This window comes from Cnephaeus nilssonii (assembly GCF_951640355.1).
Source record: "Cnephaeus nilssonii genome assembly, chromosome: 1".
NCBI lineage: Eukaryota > Metazoa > Chordata > Mammalia > Chiroptera > Vespertilionidae > Cnephaeus > Cnephaeus nilssonii.
The window spans coordinates 92,190,290-92,214,476 of NC_137072.1; the positions used below are offsets into that span (position 1 = coordinate 92,190,290).

Below are 24,187 nucleotides of genomic sequence, written 5' to 3' on the forward strand. Positions count from 1 at the left end.
GGGGGCAGCTCCTGCGTTGAGCATCTGCCCCCTGGTGGTCAGTCCATGTCGTAGCGACCAGTTGTTCTGCCATTCGGTCAATTTGCATATTAGCCTTTTATTATATAGGATTTTACATGTTCACTAGCCAGTATGTGAAACAGGGGCATACGTCCCAAAGCACCAGTGCCCGTGCCCTCAGGATGCTGCCACACCCACTGCGACACTAACGCCAGCCAGGCTGCCTGAGCAGAGCTGCCTTCTCCAGCCGGTGCCCACGTGGGGCCATGACCTCCACTGGAGAACGTGTGGGCACGGAATGGTAGTTGTCTGCCCAGGGCAGCTGGTTAGCGCATTTATATGTCTGTCCCTAAGGCTGCAGTCCTAGGGCCCTCCTGTTACCCAGATGGGATTCCCGCCCTAAAGGTTTGGGCCTGGTGACTCCCAGGGGTGGTGAACAGGATTGCAGCGGCCAAGGAAGCCTCAGACCACTGGACACTCTTAGTGATGGAAAGCAGGGAGCTCGGGGAACAGAATCACAGCCTGGGCTGGCCTGCTCCCGAAATGCTTCCTATCTGTTTAACAGAATGAGCCCTGCCTTTAGCTTTTAATATCTGTCAGTTCCAGGGAAAGTCCTGTCACAGCGGTAGATGGGGAGCGCGTGAGGCGGGGGAGTGTCACAGCAGCGCGTCCTCATCCATTAGCCTCTCTTTCCTCTCGCTGATGCTTTTGAGTCTCTCATTTCCTTGGGTTCTTGTGAGAGTGGGCATCTGAACAGATAGGGGAATTATTTAAACAGTTGTTGAATGCTTACTGAATACAGTAGGGACTTGAGGAGGACAGAGAGGAATAGGAACCAGTCCCTGGCTTCTGGAGCTAATAAATAGCCCGGCTGGCGATGATTGGAGGACAGTGGTGAGAGAATAAGGTGTAGATGTTTGAGTCCTTGAGGTCCCAGAATACCTCCTTTCTCTGCCCGGCACTGTGATGACCTGGATTTTAGAATCGCCCTTCAGTGTTTCCCAGGCTCGCACCCCAGGATGGGCCGTCAGGTTCCCCGCAGTTTGCAGAGGGAGGAGCTGAATTAACAGAGCGCTTTCCCCAAGGAGGGCCACCAGGGCTGGGACTGAGGGAGGAGAGTGAGTATCTCACCTCAGGCAGAATCAGAGGGTCTGCCAAGCCAGCAGCCTGGGTGGTGCCTCTCCCCTCCTCCCCCCCCCACCCCACCCGCTTCTCTCAGCTGGAGTCCGCTGACGTGGGCACAGTTCAGGGCGAGGGAGTTCGCTGGTCCAGGAACTCAAAGCATTAGCTTCTCCCCAGGGCAGATAGAGTGTGGATTTCACAAAGCAATTTCAGACCAATCCAGTTGTACAGTCAGAACTATTGTCCTGCAGAGGGAGCATTGCTGGAAAGGAAAAGACGTGTGAACAGCAGTCATCCTGAACTTGCAGTCAGCTGGGCAGAAAACACAGGCAGACTTACAACTTTCCCAGAGCGGTCACTGCATTTTACAGCGGTTCCTGTTGAAATAGCTACGTAGGGACGATGCAGGTGCCCTCACCCCCTGAGGAAACCGAAAGGGCTCATTTGGGCTCATCGACAGGAGGCCAAGTTGGTTTCATTGGGGGCTTAGCTATTTTTTATGTATTTGCTCTTCCAGGCATGCTGATTGCTTTCTGGGGAAACTAAATATTTAGAGGAAACCTCATTTTTAAAATATTTGTCAGTGCATATATAGGCAATTAGAGAAATCAGTATAACCTATAACATTTTAAGATTGTGCAAACCTCTTCTAGAAACTTAGGCCATTTCTCCTTGCGATTTTGTGATTTTATGGCACTTGATCTACAAATTAGTAGCTGACTGAAGAATACCATGTGAACTATTTGCTCTGCTTCTGGAGATAGTTAACATCCTAAAAATGTGAGGCAGTAACAAGGGTTTTAAAAATGTGACTCACTAACTTTTACCAGGCATGGCGCCTACCATGTCTTACAAATCAAGTTTACTTTCAATTTCAATAGCAAATGGTCCTTAGAAAGGATCTCCCTCTTGCTTATGGGACTTGACTCTTGCGCATGAGTAGGAAACTTACGGTTTAATGAGTGTCATCATCATGGCATTGCATTGGAGTTCTCATAAAGCTTTTCTTCAGAGCTTCCGTTAACGTATACGCAGCCTCTTCTACCATCTTCTGCAAAAACCAGCTGTCTCTCTCTCTCTCTCTTTTTATTGTGTATATTCCCACAGAGTTCATTAGGATGCACTGTACCTCCAACCCCGACTGGTGGATGCCCTCGGAGGAGCAAATAAACAAGGTGTTCAGCGACGCGGTGGGTCACGCCCGGCAGGGGCGCGCGGTGGGGACTTTCCTGCACAACGGTGGCTCGTTTTATGAAGGGCTCGATCACCAGGCCTCCCAGGACGAAGTCTTCAGTAAGAATTCCCAGGATGGGCCTGGGGATTAGTGGACAAAACCTTTCCGTCGTAGCAGCCGGTCCTCTCCAGAGTCGCCATTGTGACTGTCCTGTCCCCATCACTGTAGAGCCCACAGCATGGCATCTGTCAGAATGCACATCCTCAGTCTTAACCCTCTTGACCTTCTGCCGCGGTTCCCAGGTGGAAATCCATTTTGGGGTTGTTGGGGAGGTCTGTGGAGCCTACCACAGGTTTTCAGAATACTATATTATAAAATGAAAAGGCTATCATTGATTTTAAAAGATTACCTGGTGAGGATGAGGAGGTGGAGACAAACGCCTGGTCACCTGTCTGAGATCCTCACATAAGTTCTGCTTCCTGCACAGAGCTGGTCCCCGTGGAAGACTGGGCTGCGTTCCTGCCCACGAGGGAAGGTAGAGACATGGGTTACTTAAAGGGACAGGAACAAGCATTCTCTTTAATTCAAATAAGTCGTCTTTATGTTTTCCAAAGACTTGAATTCATGCTTCGCAGCAAAGACATCAGATAGGTGACATAATACGCTCTGTCTCCATCGACAGAGCCTATTATTAAATAGAAGCCAGAGAATAGAGGCCATCTCTAGACAGTGATTAGTTGAAAGTCAGCTATTTTTCTCGATTATTTTTACCAAAAAAGTCCTCTACCATGTTGATCAGGAAGGCACTAAGTGATCTCTGGAGTTTACAGACAGTCATAGTTTTCATTATGTCAGTCAAGAAACATCCAAAGATGCCAGCCATTGTAAAATGCTTGATTTTGTAGGTTCCAATAACCTTAAGTCAGGCTTTGTTGACACAATGCCAATGTGGCGGGTTAAACAATGAGAATTGCAGTCAGTCAGTTGTTTGGTGCACTGAAGACCAAACAGGTGGTGTGACTGATGGTATCGACTGAGTTGACCAGATGTCCGGGAATTGCGTACACACAGCTTCAAGGCCATTCTGACAGCTATGCAATGGGCTTGTCTAATTTCTCTGAAATCTGAGGGTCTTTCTGTGCTCCGTTGATCTCCAGAATTTGCATAAAACTTCTGTTTCTCGTTGTCACTGATGAAAATTGTTTCTTCCCAACTGTGTGTGCCTGCTTCCCCCAATATTCCCCTGTGCTACCAGCTCTGTTAACACCCACCGTCCCTGGTTTAATTTGTTGAGTCCCATGTGTGAATCAGTAGTGTCTTTAGAACCATGTCTTACCCAAATGCTGCAGAGAGGCTAGGATCTGTTCTGAGGGCCTCGGGTTTGGACCTCAGGAGAGGTTTGGACCTTCGACTAATGCCGATGCCACATCCTTTGTAAGCAAAGGGCTAAGTGGACAGCATTGGTTTTGTCTGTTTGTTTGTTTTGGCTTTTTTGGACAGCATTGTTGAAGGCTGTTAATGTCATCTACAGACACGACTATAAAGATTTTGGAAATTCATTTGAAGTTTATGAGCATCCATTTATAAAGCAGTTATTTTTGCCATTTTTTGTTAAAGTAAAATATTCCTTTATGTTCAATAATTTGCATCAACGAAATGAACAGGCCTAGAAATAGGTCCTTCTTTAGCTTTTTAAATAGTTTCAACCATTGAAAAGTTTAATGTTTATAGAGATGGTCATTTGTCAGATCTGTAAAGTTGTGAGGGGAGAACTAATATTTTGATCCTATATTGGAAAAGTTACCTAAAATCTTGAGGATTTTTTTGTTTTTAAGAAATGATAAGGGCAAAAGAGATGTTGTTTATGGGAACCAGGAGACTAATATCTGGCTATACAAAGAAAAAGATACTTCTGAAGAGTTTTAGAGGTCTAGGAAATCAATATTTTGTAAGATTCTTTGGTGACATGAAATCTTGGCCAGAAGAAAAATAACCACCATAACCTTATCTGTCAATCCATCTTTCTTTTTCTTTTTTTGCATTGGATTTTGTTATCCATAGTGCTGAGTGCATGTCCCCTTCCCCCCCCCCCTTTTTTTTTTTTGTATAGCAACAATATTTGACCACTGCTTTTATTTTTATTTTTTAGAGAGAGAGTGGAAGGGAGAGGGAGAGACAGAGAAACATCGATGTGAGAGGGGCACATCGATTGGTTGCCTCCTGCATGCACCCCCACCAAGGCCAGGGAACCTGCATCCAAGGTACGTGCCCTTGACCGGAATTGCAGCCTGGGGCCCTGCAGTCCACAGGGTACGCTCTATCCACTGAGCCACACCTGCTAGGGCTGCCCACTGCTTTTAAAAGCAATCAGCTCTTACCATTTTCCTAAACTCTTGAGGACTGCACACATCTTCACATCTCAGCATCACTTGGTGTGTGCCCACCTGTGCCGTGCTGGTCTTCGCTGATGGCGACGACGAGAGCACGTCTGCACTCTCCACGGCCTCGTGGCCAGCGTGCTAATGACGAAGTGCTGACACCCTCCCGTTCCCACCCCCTGAAGAAGGCGGCTGGGAAGGCTCTGCTCCCCAGCCACCTGGCTGCACACAGCCTTGCTCCAAAGGCTCCCCTGGTCTCTTGCCCTCATCCCCTTCCCAGGTGAGTTATTTCGGTATCGGCTGTTCTCCAATATTTCCCAATTTGCAAAATGCTGGAACTTCATGTTGGCCCAGAAAGGTGACTGAGCATCACACAGCCCGTTCGGATGCCTGTCCTGGAACTAGGACCTACCGCCCCCCTGCCCCTGGTCAGATGTTCTGTTATGGTCTTCACCGCCGTGTATTCATATTCCGTTAGCCCAGCCCACCCAGGTGCTACAGCACGCCTGGGCTGTGACACAGGATCTGCTTAGATATTCTGCCGTCTCCGTGGTCCATGTCCCCTGCCATCCTCGAGGCTTCCCCTTTAAGGCTAGTATCTTGGCTGGTTCGTGGTGGTTGCCTGCATGGTCGGGGCTTGCAGAGATGGCTCACTTTTCGGCAGGACCAGCATGGCCGCTGTGTAGGACGGTTAAAAGCTCGCTGTCCCTGCTGTCAGCCTTCCGTTGACCTCTTTGGAGACCTGAAGATGTATCTTATTTTCTTGATTTAATTTTCTGCATCTTTGTCTGGAATTGGACAAATTGTTCTCGTGACAAGAAACGTAGACTCAGCTTTTAGAATCTTCCTTGAGTCGGTGGAGCACGGGTATAAAACAGACCGAGGTAACAGCTCCGCATGCAGCGAGAGGAGGGGCTCGCAGGACTGGCCTGCCACCGACGACTACCGTGATGTTTCTGTCAGTGACCGGGTGTGGGCCGTCACCCAGCTGTCAGAAGCGCCCATGCCTTCCAACACTGACAGCGTCTTGATGTGTCCTGGGTTTTTCCAAATTAAAATCTGTCACAGAGCGTGCCTGCTTTCACAGTGACCTAGAGTTCCGCTGGGCTCAGGATACTAGTTCAGTGGTCTGCATTGGAGGACACAGGCCGGGAACTTGTGGGCACTATAGTCTATGCGGAGCTGCTAAAGTCACATTTCTCACTGTCTTTGAAGGTGCACTGTTCAGAATTGAACGGTTAACCTCAATGCCAAGTGCTTTGGAGATAAACTCTAAGCATTAAAGTTCACACCATCCCCTTCTGCTTGAAAGTATTTCATCCAGCCCTCGAGCCCTGGCATCACTCTCTCGTTCCTCATGTTCACCAAAGCGTTTAGGTTATTGTCACCGTTGGTGTTTCATAGGCGTCGCTAGGAACGTAGAGGATAATATTACAGCATCTGCACAAGATTGCTGTCACCCCCTTTGGTAGGGGAATCAGGTGCATTTGGCTGCTTCACAGCTTTAGATGTGGATACTTTTATAATCTGGGTCTTTCTTAGCCCTGCCTAAGTCATAAAAACATTGACCTTAGAGATACCTTCATTAGGATTATAAGGAGGTCTAATTTTTACAATATATTTGATCTAACTACTCCATGTGTCCAATATCAGTAGAATGGTTTCTTCAGTCCAGTAAATATCAGATGCTTTCCCCAAATTTGGACAGTACTCCAAGCTTGGGAGTCTACAAGTTCATGATTTCTGCATCTTTCTGCCACCTTTAATGGCTTTTCCTCCCTTCTGTTGCTGTCAGAATATGGATGAAGCATCAAATAAGATGAAATGTGCACTAGTTTCAGAAAAGCAAACATAACATAGCCTTTATTTAGATTCTGTCATTTATTATATGCTCTAGAACTTAAACCTATTACCCACTGACTGCCTCCTTATTTTTTTCTTAGATTTTAATCATTTAAAATATCTCATTCTTAGGTAACTTCATTTTTAGAAAATATTTAAATGTATAACTTCTCATTCAGTACTGTGTCATTTCACAGTACAGAGCTGTGTGATATTTGACAGCTCAGATACAAATTTTTAGAAATGTAATAGAAAATGATTTTGCACATATGGTGCAAGTCTGGCTGATGTCTGTTTAATGTGGCAACACTTAACCAAAACTGCCTGGCAAAACATGTCAAACGGAATGCTTGAGTCAGAATTCTAATGTAAATGTGTCTAAACAGCAGTATGTATCATCATGATTTATTTCTTTAAACATGCTTCTTGCAGTGGTATAAGTACTGGATAAAAATAACCACTTTGCTTGGAATAATTAGGAAAATGTCACCCAGTCAATGGCCCTCTTGCATTGTCAGCCAGTGGCATTGGCTCTGATATTTGTGTTGTGTTTTTTAGAGGAGAATGAGGAATTGATACCAGACAACGTGGAGTGCAAAAATAATAAGCCATCCATATTTGCCTCCTAATATGTAAAATTTAAAGCTGTAACATATATTTGCAAACGAGAGACCATTTTTACCCTCCACCGTAGACTCATTTGTAAAAAGTATTGAAAGGAAGGACTGTGCTCATCTAATGACTAGCTTGATCAGTTTGGCTATTGAAACCTCTAAATTACCAGTATTTGTGGTAAACGTGACCAGTTTAATTTTTCTCGTGACCATCCATAGCTGGTAATATAAGGGCTGGATTTTCATTGAATCACACTTCCCCAGATTGCAATGAAAATACATCTGCTAATGAGACTTGTTCAAACACCAGTTCATTCTCAGAATAACTGCACCAATACAAGGGCCCCATGGGTCTTCGCCTTGTTGGGAAACGGAGGCCCCCTCCAGAACCGCTGACTACAGCAGGAATGACTATAGCTGATGGTCATTGGGTTCCTGTGTGCCAGGTGCTTTGCTAAGGCTGTTACTGTCATCACCGTTTTATTGGTAAGGACACTGCCCAGGATGCTCAGCTAGTAAGAGGATCAATTTGGGCTCATTACGCAGAATGCCTAGTTCAGTTTTCTCCGTAGTCAAAGTTCTCAAAGCCCAACCCTTTGGAATGGATTTGTTCTTTTATTTATGCCATTGAGGGAAAGTGTTATTATTTAAAAACCAGCTTTTAAGTCCGTTGATGCTTAAGTAGGAGCACATAAACCATATATCCTCTGGGAGCTGCCAGGGTTTCTACATAAGGATTCACTTAAGATCCTATGATGAAGAGTAAAAAAAAAGGTCTTTTTAAAAAAGTAGTGAATAAATTTAAATCTTTTATTTGTTCAGATTTATTCTATACTTTCCCAGTATAAAAATGCAGGGATATAAAAGCAAAAATTTAAACTGAGCGAAGTGATATTTTGGGGGTGACCTCCTAGATGTTAGAAACGGCATCAGTTAGCCAATGTTCCATTTGCTTCTCACATGTGTCCGTAGCCTTTGAATTGATGAGTCTGGTTGGAAAAGAGGGTTTTAATTTTTGATGTCACTGTGAAAACTGTTGTGGAGATTTTGTAGGAAAATACAGTAACCTGTCGATTCTTTCCTGTGGTGGTGGCTTTACCATCTCTGTCTGTGTTTAAGTTCAAGAGCATGCCGAGGCCAGGAAGGCGTGGCTTGTGTTTCTTGGAAACAGGGCATGCCAAACCCAGAGATGGGTCCTGAAACGTTCCGAGTCTCTGGTCCGACTGCCCCTGCCCAGTTTGAGCATTGCCTTTCTGTCTCTCCTCTGGAACTTCATGGAGCAGCCTGGCACTGGGGCCAACTTGCCTTTACTCTGTTTTCTATGATGAACACTTGTGGAGAAACTGTGACAAATCCATTGATCCTGATATTTTTATTGTTGGAGTCTTGTTGATTCTCTATGAATCACTTCTATTTGATTGTACCGTGTAGAGTTAACGCCCACTAGGGACAAGTTAATAAAACTATAAATGCATAGTGTAATATAGAATAGCAAGATTTTTTTGTGAACAATTTATATAGAAGAGTAAGTTGTTTTTTAAGTGTTAGGCACATTTCTTTTAGGAACTTAAAATGTTATAAGAGTTTTTTAAGCATTTAATATTTTTAATTATGAGAAACATTTGTTACTAGAGCCAGTTATTTCAGGTGTTCTAATTGGAGTATTGATTTTATTACCTCATATACCTCTAGAATGCCACATGTTCTGTTGGAGATAAAATTGCACAATAAATGTCAAGTCTCTGTTAAGTGTTTTAACTTGCTTTTTTTGTATCTTTCTTCAATTCTTCGAAGTCACTTTTCTGGGTGTTTTTTTAAGAGAACGTTTTTCTCCCTTATCTCTGAATGCCAAGGCTTTTCTCCTGATCTCTGAATGCCAAGAAAATGTGAAATACTTGATACCCAAGTAAAAGCTCTCAGTTATGTCAGGGAACTGACCAAAAATCGTCCAAAAAATTCCATTTGATCCAGCGAATGGAAGGGACAACCAGTGATGATCTCTCTAGGAGAGACGGAATCCAAGATTTCCTTCCAGTATTTTGTACATTCACACTTTAAACTCATCTTTCCTACTCACCGTATCTTTCTATCAGGAGGGGGCAAAAACCCTGCCGCTGCTGCTCATGACCCTGAACAATGAACAGTTGCTGAGTATATGTGGCTTTTATTTAATTTATTTATTTACTTTATTTTTAATCCTCACCATGGACATGCTTAGAGGAAACGGGGGGAGAGAAAAAAACATTGGTGTGAGAGAGAAACCTGGATCTGTTGCCTTCCATACACTCCCCGACCGGGGACCAAACCCACAACCCAGGTATGGCTGTGTTTAAGTTCGGGAGTTGAACTGGCAACCTTTTGGTGCACAGGACAACGCTCAACCAACTGAGCCACTCTAGCCGGGCTGCTTATGGTTTTTAAATAGTGATCTGAGTACAGAAGCAAAGTAGCCATGGCTAAAGTGGCATGATGGTGTCTTCTCACTTTGAGTTATTGCATAAAATACAAACCTGACATATCAACTCCTATAGAACAACATTGAAGTATTGTTTCATAAATCAGACTTAAGTGAACACTAAGACAAAACACATTGTTTCATTTTAGGGAAAATATAAAGATGTTTTATTTTTGCACTAGAAAGATGCAATGTCTTAACCCATAGTTATGAATGGAAGAGCAAGAATTTAGTCCAAATAATCTGAGTTTGAATTGGGATCACAATTAAAATTATTTTATTCTAAAATAGTAAAAGGATTAAATGACTTGGGGTTTTGGATGTTTTGTGGCAGTTTGTACAAGGTAAAACTATAGATCAAAAAATAGGAACAAATTCTGCAGGATACAAGATCAATATATAAAAATTAATTGTATTTCTAGACACTAGCAATAAGTAACTAAGAAAACAATTTCATTTTCAATAACATTGGAAAGAATAAAATATTTAGAAATAAACTTAACTATATATATATATATATATATATATATATATATATATATAGGCTCTGTATACTGTGAAGACTACATCATTAGAAGAAAATTTAAAAGATCTAAAAATAATGGCAAGACATCCCATGATAAAGGAGTGGAAGAATTAATATTGTTAAGATGGTAATACTCCCCAAATTGATCTACAGGTTTATTGCAACCTATCCAAATCTCAGCTGACTTCTCTAGAAATTGGCAGGCTAACCAAAAATGAAAATGCAAGAAACCCAGATGGGCAACAAAAATAAAGCCTTCCGTTTGCAATCAATTGATTTTTAACAAAGGTGCCCAGACAACTCAATGGGGAAAGAATGGTCCTTTTAACAAATGGTGCTGGGACCACAGGATATCCACATCCAAAAGAATGGTGAGGGCCCCTACCTCACACCGTGTACAAAAATTAAATAGACCTAAATGGAAGAGCTAGAATTATAAAACTCCTAGTAAAACAAGAGTACATCTTCATGATCTTGAATTAGACAATGGTTTGTTCAATATGACACACAAACGACAAAAGAAAGCAATAGGTAAATTAGACTTCATCAAAATGAAAAACGTTTGTGCTTCAAAGAACACTACAAAAATAAAAACCCACAGAAGGGGAGAAAATATTTGCAAATCATATATCTGATAAGTGACTGGTTGGTGGCTGTACAATAAGAGAGGGCATATGATCTCATGTGAAGAGTCTGCCGGGAGGCAGCCGGGGAACCAAAACCCCTCCTCCTCCCTGCCATCTCCTCTGAGGCGCCACGCCAGCCGAGAGCCACCGAAACCTGGGGGCAGGAGCACCCATTGATGTCCATGCAGGTGAGCCCCCTCGCTCATGAACAGGGTGCAGAAGGGCTAAAGGGAAGATACTGGGCGCCGTTGATAATGGGGGTAAGTCAGACAGTTCAAAGGTACCTCTGGTTCCACCTCATTGAAATCTAGAGTTAACTTCTTTACATAAATGACCTTAACTCTTAATAATTTGAATAGTTAACATTTATTAAGTCAGTAGGTAAGTGCTTTACTATCATTATTGCATTGAATCTTCTTAACGAGCCCATGAGGTAAACTCTAATATTACCCCCCCACCCCCGACTCTAAAGGTGAGAAAACTGATGCTGAGCAACATGTGCCCAAGGTCAAGAGCTCGCAGTGGTGAAGCCAAGTTACTAACCAGGTGGGCCAACTCCAGGTGAGAAGCCCATGTTTTAACGCCAGAACAACTGATCCTCGAAGGTAATATCTATAAGACTTTCAAGACTGAGAGAAAGAAGTTGCGACAGTGAGCCTGGTAAAACAGTAACTACCTCTTAAGACTACCCAGCTCTGGCTGATCAAACTATAATTCATCTCAATTTGGCCTGAGAAGACGGCTGCTCAAAACCCTGGAAAAAATGCACGGATGAATACAGGTGCAGTTCCTGGGTGCCAGGCGAGTCTTGGTTCTGATTCAGTCCCGATGCTCTACAGAGACACAGCCTCAGTGCCTCCGCCAAGCAGTATTCTCTGCTCCTGATTTTAAGAAACCTGCTTGCTTCTATGAATGAATGAATAAATGATAAAGTAGAATATCTTGGTCTTTGTACTTACCAGTTGTCAAATTTTTATATATTGCATTCAACCATGGTTTTGAAATACAGCTTTAAGATAAACATTCTCATTTCATAAAAATGTTATGGACCAGAGTAATCCTTTTTTTTTTTTACCATCTTTACTATTAAATCTCAAAACTCATCAAGCCACAAGAATTATGTAAGAGTATTGCTAATGAAAATGAAATACAATTAACAGTAGGCTGCGTAGTGAAATAGAAGCAGAGGGTCAGAAAATGTAACCAAAAATAAAAACAATTTTTTTAGTTCTGGCCTGGTAGCTCCGTTGGTTAGAGCATTGTCCCGATGTTGCAGATTCAATCCCCAGTCGGGGCACATACAAGAATCAACCAATGAATGCATAAATAAGTGGAACAGTAAATCGATGTTCGTCTCACTCCTTTGCTCTAAGATCAATAACTTTTTCAAAGATATTTTTTAAAATCCAAGGTCCATTTTTCAGCAGTAAGTGAGATTTAAAACCGACACTCTTCACTCTACACAGATTCCAGGAAGAAATCCAGGCCCTGTCTGGATGTGAGGAACAGGGATATGAAAATGTCTCCTAGTCTGTCTCATATTTTGTGCCAATTATGATTTTTTTCTCCTTCCTGGCAACACAGAAGCATTTTTAATTCAATTGAAAAAAAACCCATAATAATTGTGTTTAATTGTGGCTTTTGTTGTGTTTTCTATTAACACTTTGTGCTAAATAATTACCCTTTAAGTTTCTGGTGTATTTTTGGATAGACTGCTTTTTCTGTGACTACAGAAGAATGTCAAAGCCAAAACTAGGCTCATGACGTGTGAAATACATGATAGATTTAAAATGGGTAAAGAGTGAAGAACTCTGACACATGTCTCCTTAAGGATAGATAACAGAGAAAATCTCATGCATCTATAGGGAACTATAAACATTTCTTTAATGAAGAAGTATGTAATCCTGGTGAAAAGTATGAAGGAAGCCCATCCTTTGAAGTGTCAATCCATTCCTTCTATGGGTAGAAGAAATTTATAGATCTAATTCAGTAGGCAGTTGCCATCACTTATGGAAAAGTAAGGCCTAGAAAATTCTAACTTGCTCAAGTTCATGCAGTTATTATCAACTAGTGGCCCAGTGCATGAAATTTGTGCATGGGGTGGGGGTGTCCCTCAGCCTGGCCTGCACCCTCTCCAATCTGGGACACCCCTCTCGCAATCCGGAACTGCTGGCTCCTAACCGCTCACCTGCCTGCCTGCCTGATCGCCCCTAACCAGTCTGCCTGCCAGACTGCTCACCCCCAACTGCCCCACCGCCAGCCTTCTCCCCCCAACTGCCCTCCCCGGCCGGCCTCATGGCCCCCAACTGCCCTCCCTGGCCGGTCTCCCGGAAGGTCTCCTGGTTTAATTAGCATATTGTCCTTTTATTAGTACAGATATCTAAATGAATATCAAAATAGTCCAGTCCCCTGGAACCATGAGGTTTTTTACAACCACTTGTCCAAATTCCTTATTTGGGTGTGTCTCTTTTTTCCTTGGTTGCCAGGAAACTCGGTGTCAAGTTGTATCTCAGTTGATGCTTCTCTTAGCTCAACTTTTCTGACAGCATGTTCTCTACCACCATAGACCACCTTTTTTCTATTCCTGTCTTTGCATTAATCTTAGGAAATTATAACAGTGCTTTATTATTATAAGCTGCCTATTTCTACCTGGAAGTAGGTGATGTACATTAGAATGCTTCCTGGAACATAAATGGTGTTCAAAAACTAACCTGAGAAATCAGACATCTCCTTCCCCCCTCTCTGCCGTCTACTCCCCGCATCCCCACACCAACAAAAACATTTAAAACTGTTTGTTCCAAATTAGGCACCTGGAGTCGATATCTTCTCAGCCTTGCTGTTGCTGGACCTCCAGGGTTCTGCCCCCTCTTTGTCTACAATGAGGATAAAAATCTGATGGATAAGGAAAAAGGAAGGATTTTGCCTGGAGGGAAGTGCATGAGACGCCAAGGCTCCTGATCACTCCTTCTCTGGGGTCCTAGGTGGGAGCCGTTAAGCAGAGCAAGCTCTGAGCACGTATCTGACAAAAGAGTTGGAAGGGGAGGTAATTTAAGAAGAAACAACTATGGTTTAAATCACGGAGACCTCAGGGTTAACTTGTTACTGCCGCATAACTTAGTCTTATCTTGACTTATCACAAGAGTGATTCTAACTCTTGGGTAAAGGAGACCGTTCTGAGAATCTCATAAAAATGAGGAACTCTGTCCCTAGATGAGCATGTACTCAGCATTTCCCAGGAAATTTCAAGGACTTCTTGAATCCCCTAAAGCTAGTCCATGGTCCCCACATTAGGAATTCCGAATCGGGAACCTTATTCTCTGCTCAGAATCACTTTTTCCCTGACAGTTTATCTTACACTTCGTTTCTTCTTCTTATAGCACTTGGCTGCATTGAAAGGCTTTGGAGTAAAATATATTGATAACTGCTGTAAAATGTTAAATGAATTGCTCAAACTATTAGTCTAGAAAGAGAGTATTAGAAAGGCAAACAGATGAGCCCGTTCCCACAATGAAAATTCCACTCTTAAAAAAGCATTGTGCTACCATCATTATTGAAGCAAAGCAGCTTCGCTCCCCAAAATACCCTAACCATTAATGCGTGCACTTCTCAAAATTGTGCCAAGCCTTAATCCGATGGGTGCTTTAATATTAAAAACTTTATGGTATAACTTCCCTGGCCAGATGCATAATTTGGAACAACTGCTTAGCTGGTTATAGTGTCTCCCTTCCTCTCTCTAAAATCAATTTAAATTTTTGTTTAAAAACGTTATGGTATACTAATAAAAATATGTACAGGGAGACATTTTTAAGGACAATTATTCCATGCTGGAAACAATCCTTCCCATTTTGTTAGACAGACAAGCCTGCCCATTTATTTTGCAGGCAGGACACGCTGCAGACTGAGCCACCCGCGTCATTCCCTGCGAGTTCCTGCCCTCCCCACCCTCCCCGGTGCTCTAATCAGAAAAGCAAGTGGAATTGTTTGAGTGCCTTCACTGTGCAGTGGTATCTGTTCAGCACGCAGATGTTTCGATTGCCTAGGTACTAAGTGCCTTGCCATGAAAGCACTTGGGGAGAATATTGAAAATCTGGCCACTTAAATTTGTTCCTAAAATGAAGCTACTTTTACAAACAAGTAACCAAGGACCCAATGCTTTTGCCAAGTACCTTTAAAATCATTGTTTCTTGTCTCTTGTTCTGGTTCTTACCCAGCAACTAACAAAAACCAACTTTAGTTCCATCTCCCTTTTGAACTGTCAAAGCTAAACACCCATTTTATTTTCTATTTCTCTTCTTTTTCCTTAAGAAACATTTTGTAATTTTATTTATCGATTGGAGAGACACATCAATTTTTGTTGTCCCACTTATTCCTTAGTTGATTCTTGTTTGTGCCTTGACCTGGCATCGAACCCACAACCTTGGCATATCAAGATGATGCTCTAACCAACTGAGCCACCCAGCGAGGGCCTTTTTTCAAAGCGTTCATGGAGTGGTTAGGAGATGGAGGCACTCTGTGAGCGGTCAGTCCTGGGCCCTGCCCTTGGCTCTCCAGTTTCCCATCCCCTGGGAGAAGATGGGATATGGAGGAAGAGTCTTATGATCTTTTCCAGGAAGACACGGGGGCACCTTTCACACCCGCTGAGCTGTCACTGGGCTCCACCCAAACAGTGGGCCCTGGTTGGAAAGAATCAGAAATAGCCCCTCGGAGAGCTGATCTTTTTGAGACGGGGCAGTGGGCTCCTGCAGGGACCATGCCCGGCTCAGTTTCTCCCAGGACACAGTTTGTAATGAATACATGGATCTGGGTGGGTCCCTTATACTTAGGTCACATAGGTTACAGCCAACCTTACAGCTTTTTAAAAATCCACACCCATTTTTAAATGACGTGCCCAAAGCGAGGGGTTTTCTCCTGGAGTCCCATGGTTAGAGCCTGTGTTGTAGCAAAAAATCCCTAGTTAGATCTTCATTCTTAAAAACCATCATTCTTTTAGTAGAGTAGAAAGGATGAGTAACTTTCAAAATAATTGCAGGCGTCAGTCCTTCCTACTCAAGAGAGTACGCTAGAAATGCCTTGTGAAAAAGAAATCCCTTGGGCCCAGACGTGCGAAAGTTGAAAGATGGTTTTATTACTAAACTGTATTCCTTATTGTCATCTTTGGGCTTGGTGGTTTTGTGATAGTTTCAAAGTCTTCAACATGTTTGGCAAAGGAAGAAAATGGCTCTTCCCGTTGAAATTGTGGATAGCAGGGAATAGCCACAGGAATACCCTGGAAATCTGAAAGGAAAACAAGCAACGTTACCGGGGTAATAATTCTCAGGGGACTCAGGGGTTGTTCCACCGTTTCTCCTCCAACTGCTCCCAGTAGGTCCTCCTTTATCTGTCACCGTATTCTGTTGCTTTCATAGCACTATGACAATATTGTCACTAAATGTGTATGCCTCGTGATACTTTTAGCTCTGTGATGTCAGGGGACCATTTTTTTCACCTTTTTATATCTTTCCTATTTTTTTAAACTTTATTTTTGAATTACAGTTTACCTTCAGGATTATTTTGTACTAGTGGCCCAGTGCACAAATTCATGCACATTGAAAGGGAATTAATTAGAAGAAATATTTTAATATTGCTATTCGCCCTTTCTCTATAATAGAAGTGTCAACCAAATTCACGATCAAAACACACACGTGCAATTGCCGCCAGGGAGAGCTTTATATGGATTGCGCATGTGTGAGTCAACTTAGCCTTTTATAGATATAGAATAAACTTGCTTAATTAGACCTGCTTTTGATTTAGCTAAACTTTTTCCAGCCCACTGAAGCACCCCCAACTTCTCTTTCAGGTAATTGTCAGCAACACAGCAATAAATATCAACACGAAGCAGATTATTATTGTAGATCACGCAGGGAGAACAAAGGGTAAAATATTTAACTGCAGCAGTGTTTGACTATATTACATTTACTTCTTCTAAGCCCTGGCCGGGTAGCTCAGTTGGTTAGAACATTGTCCTCATATGCCAAGGTTTCAGGTTCGATCCCTGGTCAGGACAGATATAAGAATGAGTCAATGAATGTATAAATAAGTGGAACAACAAATTGATGTTTCTCTCTCCCCCCTTTCTCCCTCTCTTTGATTAAAGCTAACATCTTGCTATTTTTTATGTTTTGTCATGTTTTTTGTGTTCCTTGTTTACTGCCTTGTTTTGGATTAGTTGAGTATTGATTCCATTGCATCTCCACTGTTGGCTTAGTAGCTACTCCTCTTTGTGTGTGTGCATGTGTGTTGTAGAAGTTGCTCTATGATTTACAGTGTGCATCTTTAACGTATCACAGTCCGCCTTGGAATGAAGTCACATCACTTCATGAGTAGTGTAAGAATCTTACAACAACACACTTCCGTTTCTCCCTTCCTGTCCTTTGTGCTATTGCTATCATATATTTTAATTCTACATTTTATGGGTTTTTAATCAACCACTGAGCCACAAATTTATTTATTTGTTTTTAAATAAATAAATCTTAGGATACTTTTGACCTCTTGAAGAATTAGCCCCTTTATCATTATGCAATAGCATTCTTCATCCCTGGTACTACTTTTTATTCTGAAATCTACTTTGTCTGATATTAATATATCTACTCCAACTTTCTTTTGAGTGGTGTTGGTATGGTATATCTCATTCCATGCTATCATGCTTGATCTATGTGAATCTTTATAATCACAGTGGATTTCTTATAGGCATTCTATAGTTGGTTCTTGCTTTTTTTTTTATCTAATCTGACAATCTCTGCCTTTTAATTGAAGTGTTTAGACCATTTTACATTTACTTTGATTAATATAGTTTATTTTAAATCTACCATATTGCTATGGGTTTTCTAGTCCCATTTCTTATTTCCTTTTTACTCTTTTTTGGCCTTGTTTTAGGTTCTATATTTTTATGATCCCATTTTATGTCTTTTGTAGGCTTATTGTATCTCTTTTCTTTTTTTTCTTGTTCCTAGTCTTTGCTTTACCGGTTAAAATATATATCTTCAACTTTTCACAATCTGCCCTCAAGCAATATCATACTCCTGCAGATATAAGAACCTAATAACAGCATAGTATTTCTTCTCTGCTAGTGTCTGTTCTGTTGTTGTATACATTTCAGTTCTACATTTAAAATATACCACATAATATTCTATATTATTTTTTGCTTTAAACAGTAAATCATCCATTTTATCTTTTTTAGTTTTATTCATTTATTTGGATATTATCAGTCTTTTTTATTGAATTTATTGGGGTGACATTGGTTTGCAAAACCATACAGCTTTCACATGTACAACTCAATAAAACATCATCTGCACACTGCATCACCCCATTTGCCCATCACCCCAAGCAAAGTCTCTTTCCATCCCCTTTTTCCCCCACTTTGCCCACTTCCTCCTACGCCCTGGCTATCATCCACTGTTGTCTGTGTCTATAGGTTATGTGTATATATTTTTTGGCTAATCCCTTAACCATCCATTAATTTTAAAAATAAGAAAACATTTTTATATTTAATCACTTCAGTGCTTTTCATTCCTTTGTGTAGGTCCAGATTTTCATCTGGTTTCATTTTCCTTCTGCCTAAAGAACTTGCTTTAACATCTCTTGTAGTCGAGGCCTCCTGGTGATTAATTCTTCCAGTTTCATAATGTCAGAAAAAATTATTTATTTCACCTTCATTTTTGTGAGATATTTTCACTGAGTATAAAATTCTAGGTTGAGCATTTTTCTCTTTCAGCACTTTAAGATGCCAGTCTATTTTCTTCTGGCTTGCATAATTTCTAATGTTACGTTTCCTATATTTCTTATCTAAGTATCTTTGTAACTGTATGTCCTTTTTTTTCTCTGATTGCTTTAGATGATCACATCTTCAGATTTGACTGTGATGTGCCTTGGTGTGGCTTTCTTTATATTTACTTCTTTATATTTCTGCTTGCAGTGTGTTGAACTTCTTGGATCTGTGGGTTTCTCTTTTTCATTCTATTCGAAATTTTTTCACTCATTTCTTCAAATATATTTTCTGATCTTACTTCTCTCTCCTCTCCTTCCAGCACTCTGATTGCATGTTGTGGAAAACAGAATAATGACTCCTCAAAGGCATCCCTAACCCCCAGAATCTGTTAATATGTTAGGTTCCATGGCAAAGGAGACCTGAAAACAGGGAGATTACCCAGGATTATCTGGGTGGGCCAGTGTAATCACAACGGTCCTTAAAAGTGAGAGAAAGAAGCATAAGAGAAAGTCAGAGTGATGAATGTGAGGAGCTGACTCACTGTTGCTGGTGTTGAAGAGAGATGGAGGAAGCCTCAAGCCAGATGCAGGTGCCCTGTAGCAGCTGGAAGAGGATTCTTCTCTGGGGCCTCCAGAAGGAAATGCAGCCCCGTCACCACTGTGAGGCCTCGTTGAACGCAGAGTCTTCAGAATTATAAGGTAATGCATTTGTGTGGTCTCAAGCCATCAATGTGTGTTAATCTGTTATAATAGAATTGCAAACAAATACACACATATATTACACTGCTTGATATTGTCTCACAGGTCACATGGGCTCCTTTGTTTCTGCCTGTGCTTTATTTTAGATAGTGTATATTGCTTAAAATTCATTAACTTTGTCTTTCTCAGTGCCTAATCTGCTATTAATCCCATCTAATGTATTTTTTCTTTCCAAATACATTATTATTTCTTGATGTTTCCATTTGTTACAAATAAATATGAATATATATATATATATATATATATATATATATATATATATATTCATTCACATCTGTCTTCATTATGTTCATATTGTCAATGTAAAGAAACATACAAACCTGTAGAGAATTTTTATGACTGTATTTGAGCCAAACTGATGACATATGCCAGGGAGCAAGATTCAAAGGCTCCAGAGAATAGCAGTTTTGCAGTTTCTTTTATGCATCTAAAATTAAAGAGCGAATATAAGGAAGATTACATGAGGGTGGGAGAAAGCAAGGCAGAGATCAGATCACCGGCTACTTAAGATTCTAAACTCTTTTGAGAATGGTCATGCTTTAGAAGGGGTTATTTCAAAGGTGTGTTAACCTAGATGCACAGGAACAATGGACAGGGCTTGCTTAAGACATAGAGAAGCTTTTTAGTAAAGAAGTTATATGCCTGGGGCATGACTACCCTCTATGACCTGCCCAGTTAGGAATTTAGGATCAGATCACCCTGTGAGGTTGCTTTCCATAGAACCCCTTTTTACCCACAATGCTTTCATTTACGATCCTGAGCAAATCTACATTTATATACCTGTCTGCTGATTGCTTCATCTCTCTCCTTTCTGGGTCTGTACCTAATGATTGCTTTTTCTCCCCAGTTATGGGTCATCTTTTCCTGCTGGGAATTATTGATCAGATGCTAAATATTGTGGATCCTAGGTTGTTGACCGATGGATTTTGTTGTATTATACAAAGTGTTGGATTTTGTTCTCGTATGGAATACTTGCAGGTCAGTTTGATTCTTTTGAGGTTTGCATTTATGCTTTGTAGGGCAGGTCAGAGAAGCCTTTACTAACTTAACCTCACTAAGGGGTGACCCTTCCAAGGACTCTACCGAATGTTCTGAATATAAGGTTTCTCTCCCTTCTGGCTGATGGGAAAACAAACTGTTCCCAGCTTTGCGTGAGCTCTGGGAATTGTTAGACCTACTGACTTCCAATTTTTCCCAGTTTTGAGGAATTTCACCACATGTATGCACTAATCAGTACTTAACCACACTCAAGGGAATGTCTTTACAGATATGTAGAGCTTTCTGTCTGTGTATTTCCCTTCTCTTATAATATGCTCCACAAATTCTATCTTCTTTGAACTCCAATTCCACCTCAGAGATCTCCAGGCTGTTTGGGTTATCTTTATCTGTGCTGCAGCCTAGAAACTGCTCGAGGCAGTAAGCTGAGGCAATAGTCAAGGCCACTTCTATTTGAATTACCTTCGAGAATGATCTATACTAATAAAAGGGTAATATGCTAATTAGACAGGGTCAACTGGCCATCTTCCAGCCGTCCGACTTCCTTCCGGACAAAGCCATGGTGGTGGGGGCCGAGGCGGAGAGGGAAGTTGGGGCGATCAGGCCAGCAGGGGAGGGCAGTTAGGGGTGATCAGGCAGGCAGAGGCAGTTAGGAGCAATCAGGCCGGCAGGGGAGGGCAGTTAGGGGCAATCAGGCAGGCAGGCAGAGAGGTTAGGGGTGATCAGGCAGGCAGGGGGGCAAGGTAGGGGCAATCAGGCCAGCAGGCAGAGGGCTGAGAGGCAATCAGGCAGGCAGGCAGGTGAGTGGTTAGGAGCCAGTCGTCCTGGATTGGGAGAGAGATGGCTGACTGCCAGCAGTTGGACATCCCCCGAGGGGTCGCAGATTGGAGAGGGTGCAGGCCAGGCTGAGGAACCCCCCCTCTGTGCATGAATTTCGTGTACCAGGCCTCTAGTAGTAATAATATCAGTCTCTTACTAGGCATGAAATAGGATAGTGTTTTACATCTGATGTCTTATTTAATCCATCTGGGGTTGGGTGATTCTGTTTTCGCCATTTAATAGTTAAGAAAACTGAAGCTGGGGTAAAGCAGGCCAGGTGCAAAAGGTCACCAGGGTGGAAAGCCCAGGAGCCTAGCAAAGGACAATTGCTGGGAGGAACCTCACCCCCAGGGTGGCTTTTCCTCCTCTAGCATATCCTTAGTCTTGTGGTTTGGGCCCCCTGACCTTTTCTCCCTAGAGACAACATTTAGGCCACAGTGGTATTTCAGCTCTAGGTCCCAGAAGGCAACAAAACCAGACTAGTGACTCCATGGCTAACCTCAGGACCAGCTGCATTGAATAATGACCCCTGCCCTGGTGCCGGTCAATCAATCGGTGGAGACCACAACCCTGAAAGGACACACCTGGGAAACTGCTGAATATTCTATTAAGATCTTCCCCTGGGACCTCTCCTAAAAACTCCACCTTAAAACCATTAGGACAGAGGACCCAGAACTCTCTCCCTCCTGGGTCCTCTCCCTTTTCCTTCCCCTGAGCCTTTCCCTTTTCCTTCTTCTCCCCCGAGGCGGGTTACCATTACCTTCCTCACTCCCAAGCAACTAGAGCCCTTCCAATCCTATATAATAAAAGGCTAATATGTAAATCGACCAAATGGCGGAATCCACCAAAGGCTAATATGCAAATCGCTATGACATGCACTGACCACCAGGGGTCAGACACTCAATGCAGGAGCTTCCCCCTGGTGGTCAGTGCGCTCCCACAGGGGGAGCACTGCTCAGCCAGAAGCCCTGAGTCCCGCTCACAGCTGGCGAGCACAGCGGCGGTGGTGGGAGCCTCTCCCGCCTCTTTGGCAACGCTAAGGATGTCCAACTGCCAGCTTGACACCCCCGAGGGTTCCCGGACTGTGAGAGGGCACAGGCCAGGCTGAGGCACCCCACCCCGAGTGCATGAATTTCGTGCACTGGGCCTCTAGTAATTCTATAACTTGTTTCCTAAGCCCATTTCTTCTAGAAATTATTTTTCCTACCTCTGTAATTTTATAAATAAACTAGAGGCCCAATGCACAAAATTCGTGCAAGAGACTTGGCCCTTGCAGCTGCAACAGCTTGCCTTGGCCCTCGCAGCCCCGGCTTTGTCTGGAAGGTCGTCCGGAAGGACGTCCGGCTGGATGTCTAGAAGGATGTCCAGAAGGTCATTCGGCTGTCCGGACTAGAGGCCCAGTGCACGGGTTCATGCACCGGGGGCCCCTCGGCCTGGCCTGTGGGATCAGTGGACCTCCATGCTGCCGCAGTCTGGCCTTATCCACCACCTCATCAGGCTCCAGCCCACTGTCTGCGTCAGTCCCACACAGCACAAGGTGGTGGGGGAAGCAGCAGGTGGCCGTGGAGTAGCCTGAGCCCGGGCTGGGTGCCACGACGCTTCTGCTCATCCCAGCCCTGCTGCACCTGCCGCACTTGAGCATGCAGGGGAGTGTCCACAGGAGAGGTTTGTGCCCTGCAGCAGCACTCGCCAGCTGTGAGCCTGGTGTCTGGCACCATCTGTCAGCTGAATGGGGCTCCTGCTACTGACCACCAGGGGGCAGCTCCTGCATTGAGCCTCTGCCCCCTGGTGGTCAGTATGCATCATAGCTATTGGCCAGTTGTCCAGTCATCCAGTTGCTTAGGCTTTTATATATATAGATAGATGTTCTCTTATAGTTTGGGTGTTGGCTCTGAATTCTTTCCTAGCCAGAACCCAAGTACCGAGGGTGCTAATCCCAGATCCCTTTTGTCTGCAACAAAACGACAGGAACTTATTTTAACAATGTTCATAGCATGATTAGGTCTCCTCCTACAAAATGAATTGATGATTCACAAACACAAAATAGATTTTGTTATAGTGTTCCTTTTTTTCAATCAATAACCCACCTTACCCATCCACCATCTTCATCAGTCTTGGGTCTAACTAGGTTTGACTGCTTCCTAAAAATCAAATTTATCCTCAACAGATGAAATAGTGACATTCCGTCAAACCTATTTTCACAAATGGGTGGGTGACGTATACTCTAGTTAACTCCCAAACAGGCGTTCCAAACATATCCTGAAGATGGCAGCATTGTTAGAATAAGATAGCCTCATAGGAGATTTCTTTTTAAAGGAACTCTTAGTTGAACTTTAATGTTTACTAAAAATACTATTAACATTATTTTATGGTCATACTTTGGATACAATTCCAAATCTACCCCCCCCAATTAATTAGGTAAAAAATATTATTTTATAAGAGAATTCATAGTGATTTTTCTTTAAATTTTACAACACCAATAACTACCTATCATGTCTTATTGCAGCCATGCCTGGCCAGTATGACTCAGTGACTGAGTGTCGAGCTTTGCACAAATAAGTGGAACAACAAATCGATGTTTCTCTCTCTAAAAAAAAAAAATCAATAGATAAATTTTTAAAAAAGAAAGTTTTTAAGAGAATAGATCTTAAAAGTTCTCATCCCAAGAGGAATATTTTGTAACTAAGTATGGTGACAGACCTTAACTAGACTTATTGTGGTCATCATTTTGCAATATATGCAAATATTGAATCATTATGCTGTACACCTGAACTACTATAATGTTGTATGTCCATTATACCTCCAAAAAATAAATGAAGTAAATAACTAATAAGAAAAATTGAATTCCTTTAATCTGAAAACACTGCCAAGCTTTGAGGGGTGGTCTTCAGGACACAGCAAGGCCCTGGGCCTCAGAGAAGTGACGGTAGCTGAGACCCTCCCCCACGAGGAACGCCAGGCTGGGCAGAAAAGAAGTCCCATGGATCAAATGAGGTGGAAACAACTCTGACATATATTTCTTTCCTTCTGGAAGTCCAGACTTTTTCACATTTATAAGAAATAGAAATTCTATATCAAATATACACTGCCCATAAAATTTTAAATCGCTTCAATCTGAGCTTAACAGCCACCT

At 42.5% G+C, this 24,187-nt stretch overlaps 1 protein-coding gene across 3 annotated transcripts in view; it reads left to right on the forward strand.

The window, feature by feature from the left end:
* BEND4 (BEN domain containing 4) overlaps positions 1-17,457 on the forward strand; it is a 49,396-nt gene extending 31,939 nt beyond the window's left edge. The window contains exon 6 of one of the 3 annotated variants that reach the window (XR_013813617.1): positions 43-2,207. Coding sequence is in view for 2 of the 3 variants with exons in the window: in XM_079773413.1 (XP_079629539.1) it covers positions 2,230-2,447 (218 nt within the window). In the remaining variant the exon portion in view is untranslated. Of the gene's footprint in view, positions 1-42; positions 2,208-2,229 lie in introns of those variants that run through there. The other 2 variants (XM_079773414.1, XM_079773413.1) reach the window with 2 other exon arrangements.
* The last annotated feature ends 6,730 nt before the right edge of the window (positions 17,458-24,187 follow it).